This window comes from Leishmania braziliensis, chromosome 7, assembly GCF_000002845.2.
Source record: "Leishmania braziliensis MHOM/BR/75/M2904 complete genome, chromosome 7".
In the NCBI taxonomy this organism is placed as follows: Eukaryota; Euglenozoa; class Kinetoplastea; order Trypanosomatida; family Trypanosomatidae; genus Leishmania; species Leishmania braziliensis.
Window position 1 is genome coordinate 201,776 of NC_009299.2, and position 23,547 is coordinate 225,322.

Genomic DNA, 23,547 nt, shown 5'->3' on the forward strand with positions numbered 1-23,547 from the left:
GAGCGAGCCATCACCACCATATATGCGAATGTAGGCGTGTTTGTGTATGTGTGTTGGTGCTTTGTAGCAAGAGAGTGTGGGCAAGTCCAAACAACACCGAACAAAGAGAATAACCGCATGGAGAGGACGATGCGACGCAACAGGCGGAGAGGTGAGGAGGGAGGCAAAGAAATTTGCTGACAAGTCCCTTTCAGCGGTGTACCAGACTATCCCACTCTTTCCTGGAAATTTGGCCGCAGCGAATGCCAAAGTGTGAACGCGTATGTGCACAAGCGGTCAAAGAAAAAAGAACAAGCAGAGAGGAAGGAGGAAGGGGGTTGGAATATAGTAGAGTAAGAGGGAGGAGAAAGACGAGCGGAGTGCCTCGGAGACACGTGAGGCAGAGCAAGAGCTGTGCAGGAAAAACACGTTCTAAGGGACAACTACACGCACCCCACCCCATTTGCTTTCTCGCTGAACAGTGTCTGAAGTGTCTACCAAACTGTGAATCAGAGGAGAAGGTGAGCAGCGCCTTCACAGCGTCGACAGTGTCGGCATCATCGTGTCAGCGCTAGAAAGAGAGAGAGAGCTGCCATCCAGACGACACCGACGATGCGCCGTATTCCAAATGCGCCAACGTGGTGCCCATGTCAGGGGGTACCGCGTGGCATTCGCGCCCTCCATTCCACTGAGAACGCGTGTGCTCGTCTCTGCTGCACGGCGCCGAGTTTGCGCACTTGTGTGTCGATTTGTGTGAAAGAACATCCAGCCCTCGGCCCCAACACACCGGTAGAAAAAAAAATAATAAATCGCCAAAGTCCCGCGGTGTCGCAGCGACAGAGCGACAAAGATACGAGAAATAGAGAGAGACGCCGTCAACGCTGCCCCACGCGTCGGCACCCACACACACCCACACAGCACCAACAGCAATACCTACATAGGTATACCCTTTCTGGGAAGAAGGAGCACACAGCAACCTTCCCCATCCACCTATCCAACACTACCTCACCCAGCTACGTGAAAGGCAAGAGAAGGAGAATAGAGCCGGGTGCACTAGGCCGTTGAGATGCGTCGGTGGTCTAGAACTCGCAGCTCTCGGTCCAGCTTGTAGTTTCGCCGGTACAAGGGAAACATGCGATCCCGCGAGGCTGCCAACGATCCAGGACGGCTGGTGCGGCCCTGCTCCGCTGGATAGCGCTGCCCCTTCATTGAATACGTGTAGTGCAACGGCTTGTAGAGAGAGGCGACGTACGCCTCATCCAGCTCCAGCTCCGCGGCGGCCTCATCCAGGTTAAAGCGGCCACGGCGGTCAAGCGGGTAGACAGTCTTGTCCTTCCATCCGCGCTCGAACGAGTTGTAGAGGACACGCACAGTCCGGCGCATATTTTGGGGGTATGTTTTCTTGTTCCTTTTCCTGCTCTTTCGCTCTACCTCCTTTTAACACACGCACCCATTACACCTCTTCCGCGTGCGCCTGCAGTGTGTGCGTGTGTTGTCTCGCTTGCTTGCGAGGCAGCGCGTACAGAGGTAGGAAGAGAATCTCGAAGAGCGCGCACACACAGAAAGAGAGAGAGAACCCTCGTACTTTGCAGAGTTGCTGGGGAGGAGAAAGATCAGACACCGTGACGCATGTTGGAGGGCGAGAGAGCAGTAAGTGTAGAGAGAGAGGAAAAGAGGTCATGAAAAGAAGCCGAGGGTTTGAGGGAAATGAGAGCACAGCACATAGCATAAGCCTTAGCGTACGCCCAGACAGGCTGAGATGCATCAGAGGCGGCAAGGACGCGAAGGGAGCCCGCCTCCGAGCGTTTATGTCAGTGCACGTCCTTTCCGCATGTCGCCTGGACCATCGTTCGTGCTGAGCCAATGGCATACGAGAAAATGAGGAATACACTTGAAGGCACCAGCAGGGATGCTCATTTTTTTTTTCAGTTTTCACTCTTCCGGGGCTATCTCGCGAATCAGAAGGTGAAGACTATAGTGGAAGAGAGAAGACGCCCACACACACACACACAAAGAAAGGAACAGAGAGAGAGAGAGAGCAAGGTGTGCACTTGGCAGACGTAACACCACACTGATGCACCTCTTGCGGCGTTTGTGCTACTCCCTCTCCCTCTTCCTCCCGGCATTGTGGGAAAAGGGAAGTGGATAGTGGAGGAAGGGAGGGCTCTGCACTTCGTGAGGCAGACGCCCAGGTCGATAGATGAGTCAGACCAGAATTCATGAAAAGGTAGTTTGTAGGTTGTGTGCTGGAGAGGCGTAGGACAGGGCGTCATGTGGGCCAGGGAATGGAGAGCTCATGGGTTGCTGTTTGTACCCGTGCGCTGTCAAGTCTCAAGTGAAGGCAGCCTGCACTACGGGTGCCTTTCTTGTCGAGACTCATAGTCGTATGTTCACCACACACTCTCTCAGTGTGGCCCACTCATGCCTCCGCCCCACTGTCACCCTAACCATCGGCCAGTTTCCTTCTCTCTACTTCACAGACCACTCACTCTCGCCCTCAAACTTCAGATTCTTGTTCATGACCACGGCAGACCCGTCAACGCACATAATTGTCTTGCCGGTAGAAGGCTCCGTCTTTTGTAGAATGTTGGACAGATAAACGAGTCCCTTATCCTTGCGGAACTCGCGGACCTCGACGATGGCCTGGATATCGTCGCCGACGAAAACCGGAGCGGTGAAGCGCAAGTTCTGCGACAGGTACACAGTGCCAGGGCCGGGCATCTCCTTCGCCATGAGACCTGAGAAAAGCGAGCCGGCGTACATGCCGTAACAAATGGTGGTGGGAAACCCCGCTGCCTGGGCCGCCTCCGGGTCACTGTGAATGGGGTTGTGGTCGTCAATGACGTTGCCGAAGGTGGTGACGTTCTCTTGGCTGATGTAGACTGTCTTGGTCGCCTGTGAGCCCACGCGGATGGTAAGTGGCGCGATCTCGGTAGACATAGCCGCTGGTGATGAGGACGATCCTTCGGTCTTTTCACTCTTGGATGAGGATGACACTTGCTCAGCGCTCTGATCACGACTGCGCATGTATGTTGTCGAAACAGAGTGGAAATAAGTGTGCGCAAAGGGGAAAGGGGGAAACTTGTTGTGATACTCACGCAATGTCGCAGGCGATGGTGTCGAAAGAAAGAAGGGGGGAACGTTTCGGTTGTCATGTATGTGATGCCGGAGAGAAAAACAACACGCTCCAGTCTCACCGGTCGTGAGATCGGCGAAATCCATCCCGCATGACATTCATTTTCTGCTCACACGTACGCCAGAATGTGCGTTTTAGATGCGAAGATGAACAAATTGACGGGGCCAATGTAAGAGATCGAAAGACACATATTCAAGATGAGACGAACTCGCACACGTCCCTGCGCACAAGAACCCGAGGTGCAGAAGGTATCAGAGAAGGCGATGATGGAAACAGCCCCTGTGCCCTTTTTGCTCTATGTGGGAGATTGGTGCTCGCAACAAAGGCAACAGAGATACGCCTCTTGTTGTTTGAGTGCTTTTTGTTTCTCCTTTGCCTTCGCGTTGTGCGAGGCTTCGGGAGAGCCGCATGGAAGAGGTGAGACGAAAGAAAAGAGCGACAGAAGGGAGAATGCGTGTGTGTGTGTGTGTGTAAAATCGGGGAGAGGGCCAATAAAGCCTCTTTAGCGCACGTAACGTTAGCAAAGACGCCAAACAAGAAAACGAAGTGAAAAAGCCAAAGCGGCAACGAAAAGAAGTGAAAGGTAACACGACCCCAGTCCAGACATACAGAGAGGCAAGCAGACGTACAGACGTACGCAATGCAAGCCAGCCACCGACAGAAAGACTTGCGCCTCGTTTCCTCCCTTTTTTTCGCTGCTTCTGTAAATCACCTCTCGATAGTGTCCTCCTGACATTTTCGTACATGTAGAGCCATCCTGTTCTTGGAGGCTTCCCTTCCCAACGTCAACGACGCAGCGCTACAGCCGACACGTCCACTCGCTCTCCCCTTCAAACTCCACGAGCTTGTTCATCCCTACAGAGAACCCCTCAATGCAGGTGATCTTCGTGCCCAAGTTCGTCGGGTTTGCCTTCTGTATGATGGTCGACATCTCAATGAGCCCCGTGCTGCGGCGGAACTGGGTAACCTTGGCAATCACCTCCAGCTCATCACCAACAAAGATGGGTGCCAGGAAGCGCAGGGTCTGCGAGAGGTACACTGTGTTGGGGCCTGGGAGTTCCGTCGCCATCAGGCCAGAAAAGAGAGAGCCGGCCAGCATACCATGGCATATGGGGGAGGGGAATCCGGCTGCCTTCGCGGCGGCCGCGTCGCTGTGAATGGGGTTATGGTCTTGAACAAGGTTCCCAAAAAGGACAACATCCCTCTGCGTAATTCTCACCGTCTTTGAAGCCTGCGCCCCGACACGAATGATGCGGTGTGCTGCGGCTTGCATGGTGCTTGTCCTGAGAGATGGGGCCAATAAAGACGCGTATTGGTACAACGAGGAAGTCTAACGAACAAATTTTTGTGGGCATGTTGTCTATGGAGGGCACAACCACACCAAGAACAGGCGACAGCAAGTAATGTGATACGCAAACGAGGTGCAGAAGAAAAAGTCAAAACAGAAGAAATGAGAGAGATGGACAAGCAGTCTGCAGCAGCGTTAATTACCTTCAGGACTAATGCACACGGGTACACGCCTTGTACGACCTCAGGAGATCAAGCCCTGGTGAGGTGATCTAGTGAGAAAAGGGGAGAACACACACACGCACACATGAACATGTGTCTTCTCCCTCCCCCCCCCGTCCTCCTTGCTGCCATCAAAATGAAAAAAAAATGGCCCACCGTGTGGCCACAGCCGCGGAGAAAACATGCACACACGCACTGCTTCATATCGTTACTTTTGATGTAACGCGACATCATCATCCCTCCTTCACAACGCACACACACGAGACAGGTTGCCTTGGTTGACGACCCAGCTCAGATCCGATTGTACTGCAGTGCGTTCCGTTGCATCACCTTGTTCCATCGGTGCACCCACCCACCCTGGTTCAGAGTCTTGTCCGTACCCCAGCCCTTGTAGTGGACGCGGTGTACCAAAATGTTACCAGAGCGGACCATCTTGTTCATCGTCCAGTACGATATGTTTGCGTACGGCACCCACTCGCGCGTGCCTAGCGTGCCCTGTACCGCGTGGTAGCGGTCGACATTTGCGAGGCGATGGTATGGGATCTTGAAGAGCCCAAACTGGTTGTAGCTGAAGCAAGTGACCTTCCGCTGAAGCATCTGCTGCGGCAATCCGGAGAGCGACTTCGCCAGCGGCTCATCTACGTTGGCCAGCGCCTGGCACAGGCTGCGCAACCACTCATCACGGAAGGACTTTTCGTACATGAGGCGCGACTCTAGCACGAAGTGGGTGTGCCGACGTGGCACATCCTGTCCAATGTGCCGCATCAACAAGACACCCTTGCAGCTAAGCATGGCTTTCGGAACCTGCAAGCTTCGCCGAGACAAAGGCTCAATGGTGATGCAAGGAAGTAGAAAAAAAGGGAAAATGGAAAAAGAGACGGTGAAAGTGCAAGTGGGGAAGTAGCGAGAAAATAGCAGGACACTCGCGGAGGCGCTGATTATCCTCTCGACACAGAAGGCGAGCTGCACAACGCCAATCAGTAAGCGCATCCGGAGCATGCGGTGGAGGGTGTTGCGCTTGGCGGAAGCCAACGCAGTGAGACTATCCTTTTTTCTTTCGCTCCTTCGCTCCGAGTCGTTAGTAATCTATTCGTTCTCTTCATGATCGAGATACACGCCCTACTACTTGCACAATGCAGCCTCAGTTCATTCCAGAAGTTCAACACCTGAACTCCTATTTATCCTCTGCTCGGTAGTTGCTTTACAGGGAAACAGATGATGACTTTCGTCACAATACACGGAAAAATAATGTGAGTCTCCTGTAGTGCTTACGAGTTAACCACAACGGCTCTCTCTGTGATGCACAAATAATTGTCCCAAGAAGCACAAAGACAGACAGGCACCGAGAGCCTCGACACACACAGGCACAGGCGCACACCACGTAATAAGTAGCACCATCGCCATCGCTGGCAAACTCCCTGTCGCACAACTTCTTTTCACTTTCGAGCTTATGCAACGTGCCGTTCATTGAATGTGTGGGGGAGGGGGATAAGAATGGTCACGGAAAAGGAAAGGCAGACGCCGCATAGTGTAGTCACGAGAGACACCGGCCCGTGTGAGACCGTTTTTCCCACTACGACCGCAATACTTCATCGCACATCTCCACTGCAATCCGCTTGTAGGAGTCATCGGCAGTCATTCCAACGTTGCAGGACTCCTCAGAGAGCTGAATTGCACGGTTGGTGGCCATGGCGATAAAGGTGCTGGCCAGTTCCTTTTCAACTTTGGCAGTCAGCAGACACTTGCTTTGACACATGGCCGCGCGCGACGCACTGGCAGAGGCGGCGTATAGCAACGACACTGCTTCACCAAGGCGGTTAATGATGAGCTGCTGCAGAGGCACCTGGGAGCCATTACGGACAAAGGCGGCCTCCACAGCGTTACCAAAGGCAACCACAGCAGAGTCGATGGCGGAGCAGTCCAGCTCCCGCACCGGCACGCGATCCTTCATGCCTATCGACCGCATCGTCCGCAACTGCACCATCTGCAACGTAGACGTGCGCTGAAAGACAAGACCGTAGTCCTCAACCCCACAGCAGACGGCGGATGAATAGAGAAAATCGATGGACTCCATCATAGACAACATAAGACGCGCGTTTGCAAAGCACTTTTCGAGGATCGCGTTCATGGGGGTTGCCGTCGACAGAATGCTGAGCCATCTATTCGTGCTACTCTGCACGAATACACTAACCAGAGCTGCATCCAGCAAGCTGTCTTCGGTGGGCAAATCTAGGTTGGCAGTTAGAGCGTAGAGAGCGGACTCCATGGCGTACATAGCGCACGCGCACGATGCGACTGTGTCAGCAGCCCATTGTTCCGGTACACTTCCCCGCAGCTCTTGCACGACCCGCTTCAAAATGCCGAGCAACGTGGACGCATAGACGTACTGCTCAGTGAACAATGTGATCATGCGGTTCTTGAACCCTTCCCCAACTACGCCAACTACGTCAGCAACGGGAGTCTCTTCAAAGTTAACGATTTCTCCATTCACGCTCACCCCTTTTGCGCTCTTCTCTACGATAAAGAAAGTGTTCCGCGAAACCTCCATCGGCCCCGCCTCCGCTGCAGTCTGAGTCAGCGTCTTGGCCAGTACCAGATAGTGTGTCGCACTTTCAGCGAACCTGCACTGTTTGGACCCTGTGAGCACGTACATGCCGGTGCTTGTGATCGTAGCCTTGGCAGTAATCATGCTAATGTCACTCCCGCAGCCCTCCTGTGTAGCCCACCCCATCATAATCGTGCCATCGGACATTCCCGTAAGGTACTTCCCTTTCACTTCCTTCGAACCTACTGTAGACAGCAAATAGGATGCGAATCCACAGTGCTGAATCGTCTGTAGAAGCTTGCTGTCGCCGCTGGTCCCTACCTCCTCACAGATGAGAGCGTGCGCTGTATGCCCTAGCCCCAGTCCGCCATACTCAGTTGCGATTCGAGCGCCTGCGAGATTCAGCTCCTTATCACTGCTGCGGATCTGTTCAATGAGTGTCTGCACAGTTTCTGACTCATCACTGTCCAGCTTCCGAGAGGGGTACGGGAAGAGCTCTTCGGAGACGACACGAAAGTTGAAAAGGCCAGCCATGTACGAGGCATAACGCACGTACTGCCTTGGCGCTGAAGAAAATATGCGGCGCATTTGGCTCTGCACAACTTGACTGCAGAATTTCGCTTCGAACTTTCAGCAACAACCAACGCAGATCACATTTTTGTTTGTTTGTCACAAGTCAAGTACGCAACGTCGGGAAAGCAAGGGAGAAAACATTCTTGGTACAGCGAGGAGAGTCGCAGCATGTCAGCATCAGTGTGCTGTGTGCACGGAGTGTCAAGTAGGCAAACCACAATGCAACTATATTCAGGCAAAGATGTGAGTCACTGCAGGCTCAGTCCCCCCGAACTCTTCGATGTTCTGAGATAAACTATATACTGGCACGAAAATGGGGCAGACCTTGAGCCCGGCGAATAAAAAAAAACCTGTTGTGTTATCTGCTTGCAGTCCGCTGGCCGCAAACGAGTCCCCTATTCGCGTTTGGTTTCAGTTCTGTGCGTATTAGACGAGTTTTACAATGGAAAGAAGAGTTAGGTCATTAAACTTTGTACACCTACTTCTCGAGAACAGTTACGTTCACCAAACCGCTACAGCCTCTCATTCTTCCTCCTCGTTTTCCCTACCCCCAGCAGTGACGTCGGACATGCTGAACGCAACCGTAGTCCATTTCGGAAATACTCGCTTGAATAGGTCCATGCATACAACATCATGTTGCATAATCTGGTCGTTGAGGACAGCCTTGAAAAGGCCATGGGTGCCAACAGGTTTGGTTACCTTGCCACGACGGCCGAGCTTGGTGTAAAGGTCAACTGGCTTAAACCACTTGATATCCTCATCGTTAAAGAACATGTATTTGATAACGACCTGTTTTTTGTGAATCACCGCCACGCGGCCACTAAGAACGGTGCGCTTCAGCAGAAGAGTTTCTGGATTGGGTGGAAGGGCTCCGCCAAAGCATGCTAGTCGCAGAGGATTTCCCTCTACCTGCTCCTCGAGTGAAGGTACCTGGAAAAGCAGCAACGGGCACGGGTTATAGCTGATGGGACCAAAGAATGTCGCCATGCGGAACCTGTCACTTTCGTGGAAAAAGCGGGCAAATTTGGATCGGTCGCCTGAGCTGATGTCACTAAAGAGCGGAGAGACATAGAACTTGCGGAACCCAATGTGCGCCAACATGGGGGTTTTTGACTTGATAGGCTCATCCAGTTCTGACGCTCGCTGAACCTGGAAGTGAAGCACAGACCACTTTTGCTCATGCTGTAGCTGACCAGAAGCAATAAGAAGAGACCTCTCACAGGCACTCCACACACTTTGAGGGACGCCGATGAGAGTGATGGCGATGTGCATTCCTACCTCAGCCATCCCTCCTTTACACGCGTCAATCGCACTCTCGCGAATGCGAGAATACCCCTGGAGCTTGTAGATGTAAGCGTACTGCGGTGGTAGGTTCTCCGCCGGATCCCATTTGCCTGTGTGAAAACTCTTCATTCCACGATACTTAGCAAAACGTTGCCTCGCAGGTATATTAACAGGGGTGTCCACCATATCTGGATTCCAAGCATCCACATCACTCAATTCCTTCAGATTTTCCATTTCCAGTAGCCTTTCCTCGTCGGTCATCCTCTCCAGCCGAATGACATCCTCAGCCTTGAGAAAGTCCACATCGGTTTGCGTTGTGCGGTAGGATATGGCATCCTCGGCAAAGGTGTCCTCCTCATTAATAGTAATGTGGTGCTGCTCTGATGAATTGTCTTTCACAATATTCTCTTCTGTATCGTACCACGCCGCTTGGTCGCTGGAAACCCCAGCCGGTACACGAATCTTGTGTGTCTGAGCCATTTCTTGATGGTAAAGTACGTCGGCATCAGTTGGAAAACCATCGTCCTCGAGAGTCAAATTGGCTTGAACTTGCTGGAGCGACTCGCGTTCTTCTTCCTGAGATACCTCAATAAGCACTCGCTCATCACTCTTCCGCACCTCTTCGATCTTGGAAACCTGGAAAGTACCGTGATTTGTTAGGTGCACAAGCTGTGCTGCAGAAAGAGGCATACCACGCAAATGGCCCGTGATTGTGAGTTCCTGGGTTTGGGGATCGAAGGTCTTGTCCTCCACCACCATGTACGGATGCTGATCTCTCCATTTCAGGGTCCTGATTTTCGACACTTGTATGTGGCGCAGAATGTTAGTGTAGTCTTCTTGACTAACCACGGGCACAATTTTCGCCGTGTCACTCTGCACGGAGCTGAAATAGCGTTGGTGGATTCTCAGCACCTTCTGTCGCTGGTGGTCGGCGAAGGTGTGCAGGTTCTGAATTACAACGACAACACTTGGGGCACCTTGAGAATTGATGGCTGCAACTAGGTCTCGCGTGTAGTCCGTGATGCATAGGCCAACATCGCTGAACCACGTTGTCGCAATTGTCTCTGCTCCGTCATCGCCCACGAAAGCGCGAGCATCCTGAAGCTCTCGGATAGTGTTTTGCACGGCTTGTGAACAGTCGAGTGTGAGCACCAGAAAATCGCTCACTTTTGCAACGTCGATGCAGTCCTGATCATTGCAGTTCTTTTCACAGACAAATGTGAAAGCCGCTTTCTTTTCTTTGGACACAATACTGAATGGTTGATCGCCACCTGGAAAATCTACATTCAGACTTTTGCAGAACCCCTGGAGAATTTCCTCCGTGTTCCCGGACTCGTTTGCAGGAATAATGCCGATAACACGAGGCAACCCGTCAACGCTTCCCAAGCGTCGCTGCTCCAAAGCTGCGTGGGCTCGCTTCTTTCGCAGTGCAGCAGCTGCCTGCTTTGATCGTTCCTTGTTATGAGCAGAAGTTCCAGCTTTTACATTGCATTGCCTGCTCTGGAGCTGCCGACCCTTAGATTTTTCAGCCAGTGTGTGCTTTGATGCAAAGCGCTGTTTATGCTCTTTGTTGCGAGCCATTGTATGTAATCTACGTATCTCGATGAAGAACGACTATAAAGGAAAGAATACAGAAAGATGCTTGAAAGCCACGTAAATGTGTAGAAGGTGACATGAGATTACTCTGTGATCCACAGGAAAAGACGCACAAAGGTACATTGTGCTGCATCCTAATATCTCTGTAGACTCTCTCTCTCTCCCTCGTCGATGCGCTGCATCAACACATCATGCGTCAAGAGAGCCACATATAATGGGAAAACGCTGACTGATGGTGAGCAAAGGACAGAGGGTAGGAAAAAAAAACGACAAAAGTATGCTTACCCTCTAGAAAAAGCGAAGAAACAAGCCTATATATTTAAGACATTAATTATAATCCAACCTTCTGCAAAGCAAGCTCAAAAAACTTGGGCCAGAACCAAATTTGGCACTTGCACAAAAAACGTTATTGCTGCGCGAGTAATTTGTACGCCTATTTAACAGTGGTATCGCCTTTCGTACATAACTGCAAGCACTACAACTATCTCTGTAGAACACTCTCGCAAAAAAAAAAAAGCGACTTAGCCCAAGTACAACTAGGCGAGCTGCCTCTCACCAAAAAAAGAAAAAGCACACTGCTGGCTGCACAAATGTATTCGCAACCACGAAGGCCCTCAAATCTATGACCCTCCCTGGGCAGAAATCCGCAATGGCAAGAACATCAGTTCCGTCACCGGCAGCACCCACTTCCTCAAATTTGCAATTCCCAAGGCTTTTGGGTATTCCCGACCAGCCCACCCCCCAACCATCCAGCAGAACAACCAGATGCCCTACCGCAAAACAAAACAGTGGTGGGGCGGCGGTGGGCACACGCGCTGACCCGCCATCCGCCCCGGGCCCCCCCACAAAAGCCGCGCCCACTACGCCAGGCCTCCGCCCGGCGCATCCCGCGGGGCGGCCCGGGCACATGCGGCGCTGGCGCTCTGCCCATCGCACGGATGACGCCAGTGCGTTCCCCGCCGCAGGGCGCTCACCGACGCAAGTGCCACCGTCCTGTGTGATAGGGTGCTCGCGAAGATATTGATTTCTTGAAGACAAGTAAAGGGCGAGAAGGGAGAAAGATTTGTGGAAGGCAGATGGGTATGGAGAGAGCCTTCGCGACCCCATTGGGAAGCGGCAAGGCAGGCACGCAACCACGACCGCGGTGCCGCGTCATGATTATGCCGCCGGTCCCCTCTACCGCGCTCGGTCGCGTGAGGAGCACATCAAGTCGTCTTGGACTTCTTTTGTGTGCTTTTTCTTATGGCTTGGCACCGGTACCGGGGAAGCCTCCCCCACCGGGTGCCCATTCATTACGGTCAGAGGGCGGCATGCCAAACGGACACGCGGGGAGTCGCCAGAAGAAAGGAAACGAGTCGGTCAGCCGCCGAAAAAACAATCAAGCTACAAGCGCCAGCACCAGCGGGGCACGCAGGGACGCACGTACACGAATCCAGGCGGCGCTGCGGTCGCCAAATCTACAAAAACGGAAGCTACAGAACCCGAAGGGATCGCTGGGAACAACCGGGAACCCATGCCGCAGAGGAAACTACAAAGTCAAAACTACAAACGCACAAAAGTAGAAAAACAGGGTGGGCTGAAAAGAAAGGGGAACTGGGTGGATGATGGGCGCGCCCACTCGCTTCCAATCGTGTCGTCCGCGAGGGTCTGTGCTGTCCAAACCCGTTCCCGCACCTGGCTCGTCGCGGTTCAAGTTTTTACCTCGCCAACTCCGAGTCTCGGGGCGACGCTGGGTCCGACATCCGCGTAAAACCAGGGCCGAGACCCTGTTTGAAAACGGTGCATCTCGTGCGCCTTCGGGGACGAGTCCCCAGGTGAAGACCGTTAGGGTCCATTCTCAGGGAAGGGAGAAAACAGCTTAGCGCCAGGCGCCTGCCATCAGGAAGGAAAAACAAGAGACAATGAACCAATGATTAAAAATGAGAAATTAAAAATGAGAAATCACTTCAAAATTTACCTGAAACGAAAGCCATTCATGTTAGGAAAAAATACAACTCGCAAAAATACAACTCGCCTCTTGCGTTGGTAGGCTCAACTTGCGGTTCGTCCACGCCGTGGTCGGCACCCGCACCCTCCCGCGGTTCCCGGAGCACACACACACCTCCGCGGAGGGAAAACGGTTCGCCGTTCTGTGGCCTTCCGGTCCGTTCCGGACATCCGAGAGATTCATGTCTAGGGTTGGGTGGGTGGGCGTTTTTCCGTCGCTGGCCGCATGAACTCCACTTAGTGTGATTACTATATACATTTGGAGAAGAGATAAAGGGACAAAGGTAAAGTAGGAATCCATAGAAACAGATGCAAGAGTACATATTTGCCGACCTGTGGCCATAATTTCCAATCGGGAAACATTATGGTACACAGACGGTCACACATCACAAGTGGAAGTGAGGAGTCGGTTTCCGAGACACACACACTCACTCAGGATTCCTTTTCCACGGATACAAGAAACCGATTCAGCTATCGGTCAAATTTCCCAGATCCAACACCACATCCCACCAACCACCACCACCCCCCCCCCTATAAGGTCAAGTGCCATTCGATTGCCTTTGTGGTTTTACACGCCGCCAATGGAATGCCACCGTCCTGTGTGATAGGGTGCTCGCGAAGATATGATTTCTTGAAGACAAGTAAAGGGCGAGAAGGGAGAAAGATTTGTGGAAGGCAGATGGGTATGGAGAGAGTCTTCGCGACCCCATTGGGAAGCGGCAAGGCAGGCACGCAACCACGACCGCGGCGCCGCGTCATGATTATGCCGCCGGTCCCCTCTACCGCGCTCGGTCGCGTGAGGAGCACATCAAGTCGTCTTGGACTTCTTTTGTGTGCTTTTTCTTATGGCTTGGCACCGGTACCGGGGAAGCCTCCCCCCATAGCACGCGGTTAGCCATCCATATCTTGTGAGCGATGTCGTCGCACCGTCCTCCGGAGAGTCGGCCGTCAGGTTCCGGCTCCCCTCGGATGTTTCTGGTGACGATCATATCTCGCCGCCCTCCTCGCGGCGCCGCTCTTCGCATAGCGGACACCACGTGTGCCGGAGGAACGGCACGCCAAACGGTTCAACCCGGTGAACCTCCAGCGACCCTGTCGCGTCCACCCCGAAGTGTCGCGAGTAGGCGTCCGCCGGATTCCGCGCACCCTCGACGTAGAAAAAGACTACGTCGATCCCTCTGTTGTACCAGAGGTCGTAGGTGTACTCGAAAAGTTTGTTCAAGGCGTAGCCTCTGCCAATGCCGCCGAAACCGTTCAGGTGTTTCTGCGCAATGACAATCGCACGGTGGTCCGTGGCAAGCGCGATTCGCGCTCCGTTGGGAACCCTGTGGTGCTCCACCAGGTGTCGCAGCATTAGTTGAGCCGCGCGTGGTTCCGCGTGTGCCGAGTACCGCGCCTGGAAGCGGTCTGCCTGCAGGTCTGGGTCCTCGAACCGGCCACCCGAGCGGACGCGGCGACGCAGCTGGTACTGGCGCAGTTTTTCGAGGACGCGTTCCGCCTCGCCGTCGTCGCCGCCGAGTTGCCGTTCCAGGTCCTCGGTCCAGCGCTGCCGATAGGTCCACATTTCTGTGGCGCCCGCGTCGCGGAGGTGAAGCACAGCACCCCAGCCCTCCAGCGACGCGTCGGTGAAGGCCACCGCGTCATAGGTCGCCTCGTCCGTCGTTGGGTGTCTCTCGTCCGAGATTTTCCACCACGGATTCTGTACCAGTGCGCCGCCGATCTCCTGCAGCGACCGCGCCACGGAGGAGTCGATGTAAGGAACCGCGTCGTCCCAGTCGTACCCGCGGAACGTCAGCCGGTATATGCCTCGGTAGGCTCTCAGCAGCTTGAATGCCCGTGCGGGGTTCATTTGCGTGGTGTGGAGCGCGAAGAAGATCAGCGAGATCAGCGAGGCCAGACTGCGTATGGTGTGGCTGGTCTTTTGGAGCGCAAGCTTCAGCTTCGCCACCGTCTTCACCGAGTTGCGGATCAGACGCTCTCGGCCATTCCATGTGTATTCCTCGCCGAGAAAAACGGTGTTGGCACTCGCCAGCTGCAGGATTTCCTCGTCCGACATCGCCTCCAGCTCGTCCCGGTTGGGTGACGTCATCAGGTTCGCCGCCTTGATGCGTGCGACGATCGTGCGCACCGCGAGCACAAACTCACGCTCCTGGCCTTCGCGTGCGGCCACGAGAATGTTGTCGATGAGCGTGGTGATGGTGACGGGCGTGTCGATGTCCACAATCGTCCACGTCACCGCCTGGCCGACGGCAACGCTCCACCGCGCACCGGTCGGGAGAGTACGAAGACGGTAGTATCGCCCGTCATGCCTGGCTCGAAAAACGAACTTGTTACGGAGTGTCGCCGCGATCGGGATAGCGTCGTAATAAGCTTCGAAGTCGATCTGTAGCATGTAACGGGCGTATCGCAGCCGCTGTCGTCTTCCGAGGCGCGTGTCGTAGTGGACGCGCGGGACGTGATGTTTGGGGATCACGCGGTTCAGCAGGGGCTCCGTGATGAGGCGTCGTCGTCCTTTCAGCTCCGGCACCGTGAAGACGTTCACGCCGTGCATGCCCTCTGGCAATTGCACCTGGGAGCCGATGTCGCTGATCGGGCACGGTTCAAACTTGCCCATCTCGACCGCCTGTTGGATTTCCGCCGTTGTGAGCACGCACTTTTTGATGGTCCTCGACGTCCGCAACCCATCGTAGAAGGAGGGATCCAGAAAGCACTGGATTCGCTGGAGAAACCGCTTCGTTGAGGCGCGTTTTGTCGGCATCGCCAGCACGGTATCCATGTCCAGTGGTGTGTTCCGTTTCAGGTGCAACGGCCACTGCTTCACGAGTGCCGGTCGCTCCGTCAGCACTTGGATGAAACCGGACATCTGGTCCACCATGGCCGACACCTCCTGTGGTGCGATTCCGAGATTCGCGCACGATGACTCTTGCGATCGAAAACGGAACACGGAAGCCGCAGCCTCTAGAGGGTCTGGAATAGCGCTCTTCCGGCGTTGTCCCTTGCGGTCTCGGCCTCCACCGTAGGCTGCTGGCCATACCCAAGATAGCGCAGCAGCGTGGCCTGCTTCGCGTGCCCGGAGATCATCATCAGGTCCTTCAGCGGGACACCCGCTTCCGCCATGCAACGTAGCGCGCCTTTCCGGATCGAGGGCAGCTGTGCACCTCGCATCTCTGTTCGCACCTCCTGGGCGATCAGTGCCCGCAGCTCCTCCACGTGTGGTGCAAAGAGCTCCTCGGATGGTTTCTTCTGGACCAGCATCTCCTGCAGTGTCGCTGCGAGGTCCCTCGTCAGCATCGATGGGACCGGGTACGGGCCGCGTGTTTTGGCACCCTTTCCCTTGCGGATCGTCAGCGTGACTTTCACGCGTGTGCTTGTCGGCGGTCCCGGGAACAGCGTCACGTCCTTCGCTCGGAGCGTGGAAATGTCGCACGCTCGCGCTGCGAATCCCCACATCATGGCGAGGAACAGCGCGGCACGAGGGTGACCGAGTCGGAGTCTTCCGATGATCGCTTCGACTTGGCGTCGCGAAACAAAGGGAGGCGCATCCGGCACCGACTCCTTCATGTAGCGCTGCACCGTGCCAAAAGCGCTTCGCCACTCGGGATCGTCCTGGAGGCGAATACCCCGCGCCTGCGTCGAGTAGAGCGGCAGGTCGCGCAGCGCACCCGCCACCGCGGCAAAGGCCTTCGCGGTGGTTGCCCACTTCCATTTGCGGGCCCTTGCGGTCGACAGAATCAAGTCGATGCATGCCGCCGGAAAGCGCATGAGCATCTGTTCCGAGTTCATCGACTTGATTCGCGTCAACCATCGCAAGTGGTGTGCGCGAGTGTCGGGCCGCACAAGACTCCATGCCAGCTGTGAGATGTGTGGCGGTTTCGCGGCGAAGAGGAACCAGTTTCTCGGGCAGACCTCTGCCTCTTCTTTTTGCGAAAGAGGCCTGCCCTGCATGTTTAAAGGATTGGAGCGTAGATCCTCGAGTGCACGCGTGGCCTCGGCCGAGATGTTCGCGTCGACGTCCGCGTACCCATCGCCTTTCCGGTTTCCTGGAACGCTGTACGGCCCACCGTCCTCCTCATCGTCGCCGAGTTGATTCCCGGCGCCGTCGTCTGGCCATCCTTTTCTCCTCACCAGGCGCGGTCGCGGTCCGTTTGTATGGTCCTGGTGTGCCTCTGATGCCGCACTTCGCGGAAGAGGAATGTATCGTGACGCGTGTCGCGGTGCACGCTGTCGCTTGGATGGATTGTAGTGCGTCAAGGCTGTGGGAACATACACACCCACGGTCGCCTCCGAGGCATCCTTTGTAAGGACATAATAACTCGGATAGCGCGCGCCATTCATGTCTTCCGGTGCCTCCCGGAGGCTTGCGCCAAGCAGAAATTTGTACCCTTTCACTTCCTCCGAAAGTGTCGGTACTGAAGCTCCACGGACGAGATACAATTCGTCGGTTGAGGGGTCCAAGGTCACCTCCTCGAGTTGGTGTTCCTCACGGACAATCACCTCCCCCAGATCGCTCGGTGAGGCCTCGGCAATGTGGATCGTTTTCCCGAGAAGCTTCAGCATCTCCTGGACACTGTATGGTCTCAATGGTGTCATCTTGTGCCTCACGCGCTGTTGTCCGACGGCTGTGTCACTCAAGCCGCGTGCCACACCGTCACCCACTCGCGCCAGAGCCGTCGCAGCCCACAGGTGATCCAGGACTGCTTCGTACACCTTTTTAGCGTATTTATTTGCTTCAGAAAAGGTGAGCTCTGTCCACTCGGAAATGCATTTTCCTTGCGGGACGTGTGGTGACGCGTTTGTCGTATTCTTTCCCTCCACGTTCTCAGTTGGAGGCGCGTGGGTGACGGACACGCATCGTTGTGACACCTCCGCTCTCGGTGATGGAAACCCGCTCGACCGTACAGAGCGTGTATTGTTTCCGTTCCTGCGAGCTGAGGTTCGCGGTGGTGTTTTTCTGACACTATTCTTCGCGGCTTTTCGCCGTGGGAGTGGAGCATCCATTGCGGATCTCTCCGGACGTTTCCGAGAGGGCGTTTTTGACGCTGCCACACGCGTCGGCGGTGCGCTTTTCTTGCGCTCAATTCGGTCCCTACTTGTCCGTACCGTCACCTCCTCTTTCTTTTGGTGAAGAGGTGGATGTGGGGCGCGTGTTGATGTTTTGTTTGCACGGTTCGAATCCCGTTTCGGGTTCGTGAATTTCGTCGTGCGCCTCTCGCCTCCACCCAAGTGAAAGGTGTCTTCACAGTTCACCGTGGTTTTCTTCAACCACGGCTTGTGCTCGATTTCGTCGTAAAAGCGATCCTTTCTTGACACCGGGTGGTTCGTCAGAATTTTCCTCATTTTTTCGAGGAAATATTCACGTGGCGGGTGGTGTTTTGACGCCGCGTAAAGCAGGCGCCGCATGCACTTTGCCATATCTTGGCTATGGTCGATTTGTATGTCCAGATGATCGCCGAAAAATACGGCAGACATGTACAAACCGCAGTCGTCGCTATAGCGTTCCTGACGTGGTGAAAATCTCTTCACCAAACGCAAAGCCGGCCAGACCATATGAAAGTGCTTGCGCAGTTTATCTTCCACTATGGGAGAAGGTGCGGAGTCGAAGATGCTCAGCTGTATTTCTGCTGAGTCCCGCGTCCCTTTCTCCAAAAGCCCTGCGATCCAGTGCTTCATAATGAAGATGGGGAAATAAACGACGCCGTGACGGTGTACCTTTGCCTTGAGTTGCTGCGCGCGTTTCCAATCAAGGTGCACCATCGTGTCCGACGGAACGATCCGTTTCTTTGGAAGGTATGCGTTGTAAATGGCATCGAGTTCCATATTCGATGTCTTACCTGCGCGCATGTCACCTCCCCACACTTCTTTTGCAAATGATCTTGCAACACCGCATGTAATTGTTCGGTGGTGTGTGGGTTCCTTCCTCGAAACGTCGGCGGTGGTCCCGTCGGGCTTTAGTTTTTTTGACTCGGACAGAAAGTCCTCCTGCGCTTCGCCTCCGCGGTAGTTACCGTGCCGATTACCTCCGCCATTTCCCCGGTAATTGCCCCGGAATCCTACACCTCTCCCGCTGTTCTGAGAATTGCGGGGTCCCTGGGTATGATTTGAAACTCGCGGTGCCGTTTTTTGTTCCCTCATAAGATGCGTAATGGTGTCCTGCATCCTTAACTGGGACTCTTCCGTGAGGGCACCGAAGCTGCTCATATCCAGGGCGGCGACTTGCGAGCCATCTGCTCCGATGATGGGTGCGTACGGCGCGCCGCCTTCCAGGAGATCGCTGCCGTCTCTTGGCGGTGTCCGAAAAATATCTCGTGGGCGTGTTGTGTGCGTGCCTCCTCCTTCGATCCTTTGGGTGGTGCTCCGCTGCTTCTCGTTCTCAGCCGCTTCAAGTGTGATACGGTTAAGGTGTGCGAGTCGTTCCGTTTCCGGAACGAGAGGTGCGTCCAGCCGTTTCAACACTTTACGCCATTGTCGCATCCCTCCTGCGACGGATTCGGCGACTTGCACATTGAAGGCAAGCAATCGCGACGAGCACGTCTCATCGACAAAAATGGACAGCCATTCGGCAATTCTCTCATCGGCGCTCATTTCTTGTGCCTCTGGTCCGGACAGACCGAGTAGAATTGTCGCCGTTGCCGCGGCCATTGGGGACATCTGGTTCGCCAGGATCGCCGATTCGACCTTGGTTTTATATCCCTCCAATGGGTCCTTTGTCGCTTTGATCTTCGCCCGGGCTTCTTTCCGCTTATCCTCCATGTCCATCACCTCTTGAAGTTCCTTGTCTGCGAAAATATTGTGAGCCTCCATCATCTCCTTCTTGACGTCTATTGATGGGGCTCCTTTTTCGCCGGCTTTTTCCCACAAGGAGTCCGCCATTGCCGCTGTCATTTCCAGGAACTCGCTTGTGTTCGTTTTGCCCTCCATGTATTGCTTTTTTGCAATTTCCGCCATGGAACGGGTTGCCTTGTGCGCAAGGTAAACTTTTAGTGTCCTGTCCAGCTCTGCCTCTGTGAGGCGTTCCTGTTTGTCGGACATTTGTGATGTGGGTGAGTGGGGGGAAAGGGAAAACGTGCGCTTTTGCCGCAGGGACTCGAGTATGTGTCGGGAGGATCGTTTAACTCTGTGTAGTCGTTTTTTCGTCGCGGGCCGCATCAACACTTAGAGTGGATTACTTCATTTATGAATAACACATTAGAGAAGAAATAAAGGGACAATAGAAAGTAATCATTCATAACAGAAACACATATTTCCGACCTGTGGCCATAATTTCCAATCGGGAAACATTATGGCACCCAGCCTGTATATTTCGCAAATCCATCACCACATCCCACCAACCACCCCCATCCCCCTTCCAGTTCTTTTGCCCAGACAAATTAACCCGGCCAACTATAAGGTCAAGTGCCATTCGATTGCCTTTGTGGTTTTACACGCCGCCAATGGAACCCTAACCCTAACCCTAATGCCACCGTCCTGTGTGATAGGGTGCTCGCGAAGATATAATTTCTTGAAGACAACAGAGGGCGAGAAGGGAGAAAGATTTGTGGAAGGCAGATGGGTATGGAACTAATCTTCGCGACCCCATTGGGAAGCGGCAAGGCAGGCACGCAACCACGACCGCGGCGCCGCGTCATGATTATGCCGCCGGCCTCCTCTACCGCGTTCAGTCGCGTGAGGAGCACATCAAGTCGTCTTGGACTTCTTTCGTGTGCTTTTTCTTATGGCTTGGCACCGGTACCGGGGAAGCCTCCCCCACCGGGTGCCCATTCATTACGGTCAGAGGGCGGCATGCCAAACGGACATGCGGGGAGTCGCCAGAAGAAAGGAAACGATTCGTTCAGCCCCCAAAAAAACAATCAAGCTACAAGCCCCAGCTCCAGGGGCGCACGCAGGGACGCACGTACACGAATCCCGGGGGCGCTGCGGTTCGGCAATTTTCCAAAAAAAAAAAAAAAAAAAAAAAAAAAAAAAAAAAAAAGGAAGCTACAGAACCCGAAGGGATCGCTGGGAACAATCGGGAACCCATGTCGCAGAGGAAACTACAAAGTCAAAACTACCAACGCACAAAAGTAGAAAAACAGGGTGGGCTGAAAAGAAAGGGGAACTGGGTGGATGATGGGCGCGCCCACTCGCTTCCAATCGTGTCGTCCGCGAGGGTCTGTGCTGTCCAAACCCGTTCCCGCACCTGGCTCGTCGCGGTTCAAGGTTTCACCTCGCCAACTCCGAGTCTCGGGGCGACGCTGGGTCCGACATCCGCATAAAACCAGGGCCGAGACCCTGTTTGAAAACGGGGCGTCTCGTGCGCCTTCGGGGGACGAGTCCCCAGGTGAAGACCGTTAGGGTCCATTCTCAGGGAAGGGAGAAAACAGCTTAGCGCCAGGCGCCTGCCATCAGGAAGGAAAAACAAGAGACAATGAACAATGCTTAAAAAAAATGAGAAATTAAAATGAGAAATCACTTGAAAAATTATCTGAAAACGAAAGCCATTCATGTTAGGAAAAAATACAACTCGCAAAAATACAACTCGCCTCTTGCGTTGGTAGGCTCAACTTGCGGTTCGTCCACGCCGTGGTCGGCACCCGCACCCTCCCGCGGTTCCCGGAGCACACACACACCTCCGCGGAGGGAAACCGGTTCGCCGTTCTGTGGCCTTCCGGTCCGTTCCGGACATCCGAGAGATTCATGTCTAGGGTTGGGTGGGTGGGCGTTTTTCCGTCGCTGGCCGCATGAACTCCACTTAGTGTGATTACTATATACATTTGGAGAAGAGATAGAGGGACAACAGTAAAGTAAGAATCCATAAGAAAACACATGAATAGTAAGATACATATTTATGGACCTGTGGCCATAATTTCCAATCGGGAAACATTATGGTACACAGACGGTCACACATCACAAGTGGAAGTGAGGAGTCGGTTTCCGAGACACACACACTCACTCAGGATTCCTTTTCCACGGATACAAGAAACCGACTCAGCTATCGGTCAAAACAGATCCAACACCACATCCCACCAACCACCACCCCCCCCCTATAAGGTCAAGTGCCATTCGATTGCCTTTGTGGTTTTACACGCCGCCAATGGAATGCCACCGTCCTGTGTGATAGGGTGCTCGCGAAGATATGATTTCTTGAAGACAAGTAAAGGGCGAGAAGGGAGAAAGATTTGTGGAAGGCAGATGGGTATGGAACTAATCTTCGCGACCCCATTGGGAAGCGGCAAGGCAGGCACGCAACCACGACCGCGGCGCCGCGTCATGATTATGCCGCCGGTCCCCTCTACCGCGCTCGGTCGCGTGAGGAGCACATCAAGTCGTCTTGGACTTCTTTTGTGTGCTTTTTCTTATGGCTTGGCACCGGTACCGGGGAAGCCTCCCCCCATAGCACGCGGTTAGCCATCCATAACTTGCGGGCGATGTCGTCGCACCGTCCTCCGGAGAGTCGACCGTCAGGTTCCGGCTCCCCTCGGATGTTTCTGGTGACGATCATATCTCGCCGCCCTCCTCGCGGCGCCGCTCTTCGCATAGCGGGCACCACGTGTGCCGGAGGAACGGAACGCCAAACGGTTCAACCCGGTGAACCTCCAGCGACCCTGTCGCGTCCACCCCGAAGTGTCGCGAGTAGGCGTCCGCCGGATTCCGCGCACCCTCGACGTAGAAAAAGACTACGTCGATCCCTCTGTTGTACCAGAGGTCGTAGGTGTACTCGAAAAGTTTGTTTAAGGCGTAGCCTCTGCCAATGCCGCCGAAACCGTTCAGGTGTTTCTGCGCAATGACAATCGCACGGTGGTCCGTGGCAAGCGCGATTCGCGCTCCGTTGGGAACCCTGTGGTGCTCCACCAGGTGTCGCAGCATTAGTTGAGCCGCGCGTGGTTCCGCGTGTGCCGAGTACCGCGCCTGGAAGCGGTCTGCCTGCAGGTCTGGGTCCTCCAACCGGCCACCCGAGCGGACGCGGCTACCCCCCCGGTACTGTCGCATTTACCAAATCCCCCCCGCTCTGACATCTCCTCACCGTCCACAACATTAAACTACAACACTCAAATTCTCCCCCATATACGCTCATCCCCCAACACGGCCTACTACCCCGCCCCCGCGCTTACTTTCGCTCCTTCATTTTTCTCCCCCAATTCATTCATCCTCCCTAGTGTCCCCTAACAGTTTCTCCGCCCCCCTTCCACACGACTTTTACCCCCTCTCAGGAAGAACTCTCCCCCCCTCCCAAGTCCTAAAACTGCCCCCACCAACACCCAATCCTCTCCTCTTGGAGATCCCTCCCTCCAACCCCACAACCCCCCCTCCTCTCTCGCTCAAGCCACACTTCATAACACACACCCTCATGGCCACCCTGCGACACCCACAGCCCCGACGGCCCATTGCGGTTGTAAATATATAACCCCCTCCCCCACCCCCTAACTCTCTCCATAACCTAGCCTAGCGCCCTGCCCCCCCCAATGCTGCATCTTTACCGCCCTCTAATTACACCCAGCACTTTCGCCTCATATTTTGTAGTCCCCATGATGATATCTCCCCTCACACCGCCTAACCCCTAACCCCCTCTCATCCCGCCCGCGACCCAGCACATATCCAACAGTCCACCTCCCCTCCCATAAGACCCTGTTTTGTCCACAGCACGCCACACCCTTCCCCCCCGCCCGCCCACACCTCGCCTACCCATATAAACCCAGTCTCGCCCACCCCATATATTCGCGCACAACCCCTCACTCCACTCATACCTCCACATGCCACAACCACGTTCACACATCCCCACGACCTCCCATCTCTCATCTTACATCACATCTCTCATTCCACCGTACCCCGATCTCATCAATCCACACTCCAACCAACTCACATAACCATAATTCGCTCATACAACCAGTCTTACGACCACTCCCACCAACCCTACTGCCCTCTGACCGCTTCTCCGATCTACCGGTTCTGCGTCCCGCCTCCG

At 54.5% G+C, this 23,547-nt stretch overlaps 8 protein-coding genes across 8 annotated transcripts; all 8 read right to left on the bottom strand.

The window, feature by feature from the left end:
* Window positions 1-1,032: 1,032 nt before the first annotated feature.
* Window positions 1,033-1,362, bottom strand: LBRM_07_0440 (conserved hypothetical protein; the record flags this gene model as incomplete). The annotated part of the gene is made up of 1 exon (XM_001562490.1): window positions 1,033-1,362. The coding sequence occupies one exon, from the start codon at window positions 1,360-1,362 to the stop codon at window positions 1,033-1,035; it is 330 nt and encodes a 109-aa protein (XP_001562540.1).
* Window positions 1,363-2,448: 1,086 nt separating this feature from the next.
* On the bottom strand, window positions 2,449-3,213 carry LBRM_07_0450 (putative 3-hydroxyacyl-ACP dehydratase; the record flags this gene model as incomplete). The annotated part of the gene is made up of 1 exon (XM_001562491.1): window positions 2,449-3,213. One exon carries the CDS (start codon window positions 3,211-3,213, stop codon window positions 2,449-2,451), a length of 765 nt encoding a protein of 254 aa, XP_001562541.1.
* Window positions 3,214-3,914: 701 nt separating this feature from the next.
* LBRM_07_0460 (putative 3-hydroxyacyl-ACP dehydratase) lies at window positions 3,915-4,388 on the bottom strand (the record flags this gene model as incomplete). The annotated part of the gene is made up of 1 exon (XM_001562492.1): window positions 3,915-4,388. One exon carries the CDS (start codon window positions 4,386-4,388, stop codon window positions 3,915-3,917), a length of 474 nt encoding a protein of 157 aa, XP_001562542.1.
* A 527-nt stretch (window positions 4,389-4,915) lies between these two features.
* On the bottom strand, window positions 4,916-5,416 carry LBRM_07_0470 (conserved hypothetical protein; the record flags this gene model as incomplete). Its single annotated transcript, XM_001562493.1, has 1 exon — window positions 4,916-5,416. One exon carries the CDS (start codon window positions 5,414-5,416, stop codon window positions 4,916-4,918), a length of 501 nt encoding a protein of 166 aa, XP_001562543.1.
* A 781-nt stretch (window positions 5,417-6,197) lies between these two features.
* On the bottom strand, window positions 6,198-7,757 carry LBRM_07_0480 (putative acyl-CoA dehydrogenase, mitochondrial precursor; the record flags this gene model as incomplete). Its single annotated transcript, XM_001562494.1, has 1 exon — window positions 6,198-7,757. The coding sequence occupies one exon, from the start codon at window positions 7,755-7,757 to the stop codon at window positions 6,198-6,200; it is 1,560 nt and encodes a 519-aa protein (XP_001562544.1).
* Window positions 7,758-8,264: 507 nt separating this feature from the next.
* Window positions 8,265-10,607, bottom strand: LBRM_07_0490 (conserved hypothetical protein; the record flags this gene model as incomplete). Its single annotated transcript, XM_001562495.1, has 1 exon — window positions 8,265-10,607. One exon carries the CDS (start codon window positions 10,605-10,607, stop codon window positions 8,265-8,267), a length of 2,343 nt encoding a protein of 780 aa, XP_001562545.1.
* Window positions 10,608-13,593: 2,986 nt separating this feature from the next.
* On the bottom strand, window positions 13,594-19,754 carry LBRM_07_0500 (hypothetical protein; the record flags this gene model as incomplete). The annotated part of the gene is given in 2 exon segments (XM_001562496.1): window positions 13,594-15,567; window positions 15,570-19,754. Coding segments are annotated over 2 exon segments (6,159 nt in total).
* Window positions 19,755-22,082: 2,328 nt separating this feature from the next.
* Window positions 22,083-22,574, bottom strand: LBRM_07_0510 (hypothetical protein; the record flags this gene model as incomplete). The annotated part of the gene is made up of 1 exon (XM_001562497.1): window positions 22,083-22,574. The coding sequence occupies one exon, from the start codon at window positions 22,572-22,574 to the stop codon at window positions 22,083-22,085; it is 492 nt and encodes a 163-aa protein (XP_001562547.1).
* Window positions 22,575-23,547: the final 973 nt, after the last annotated feature.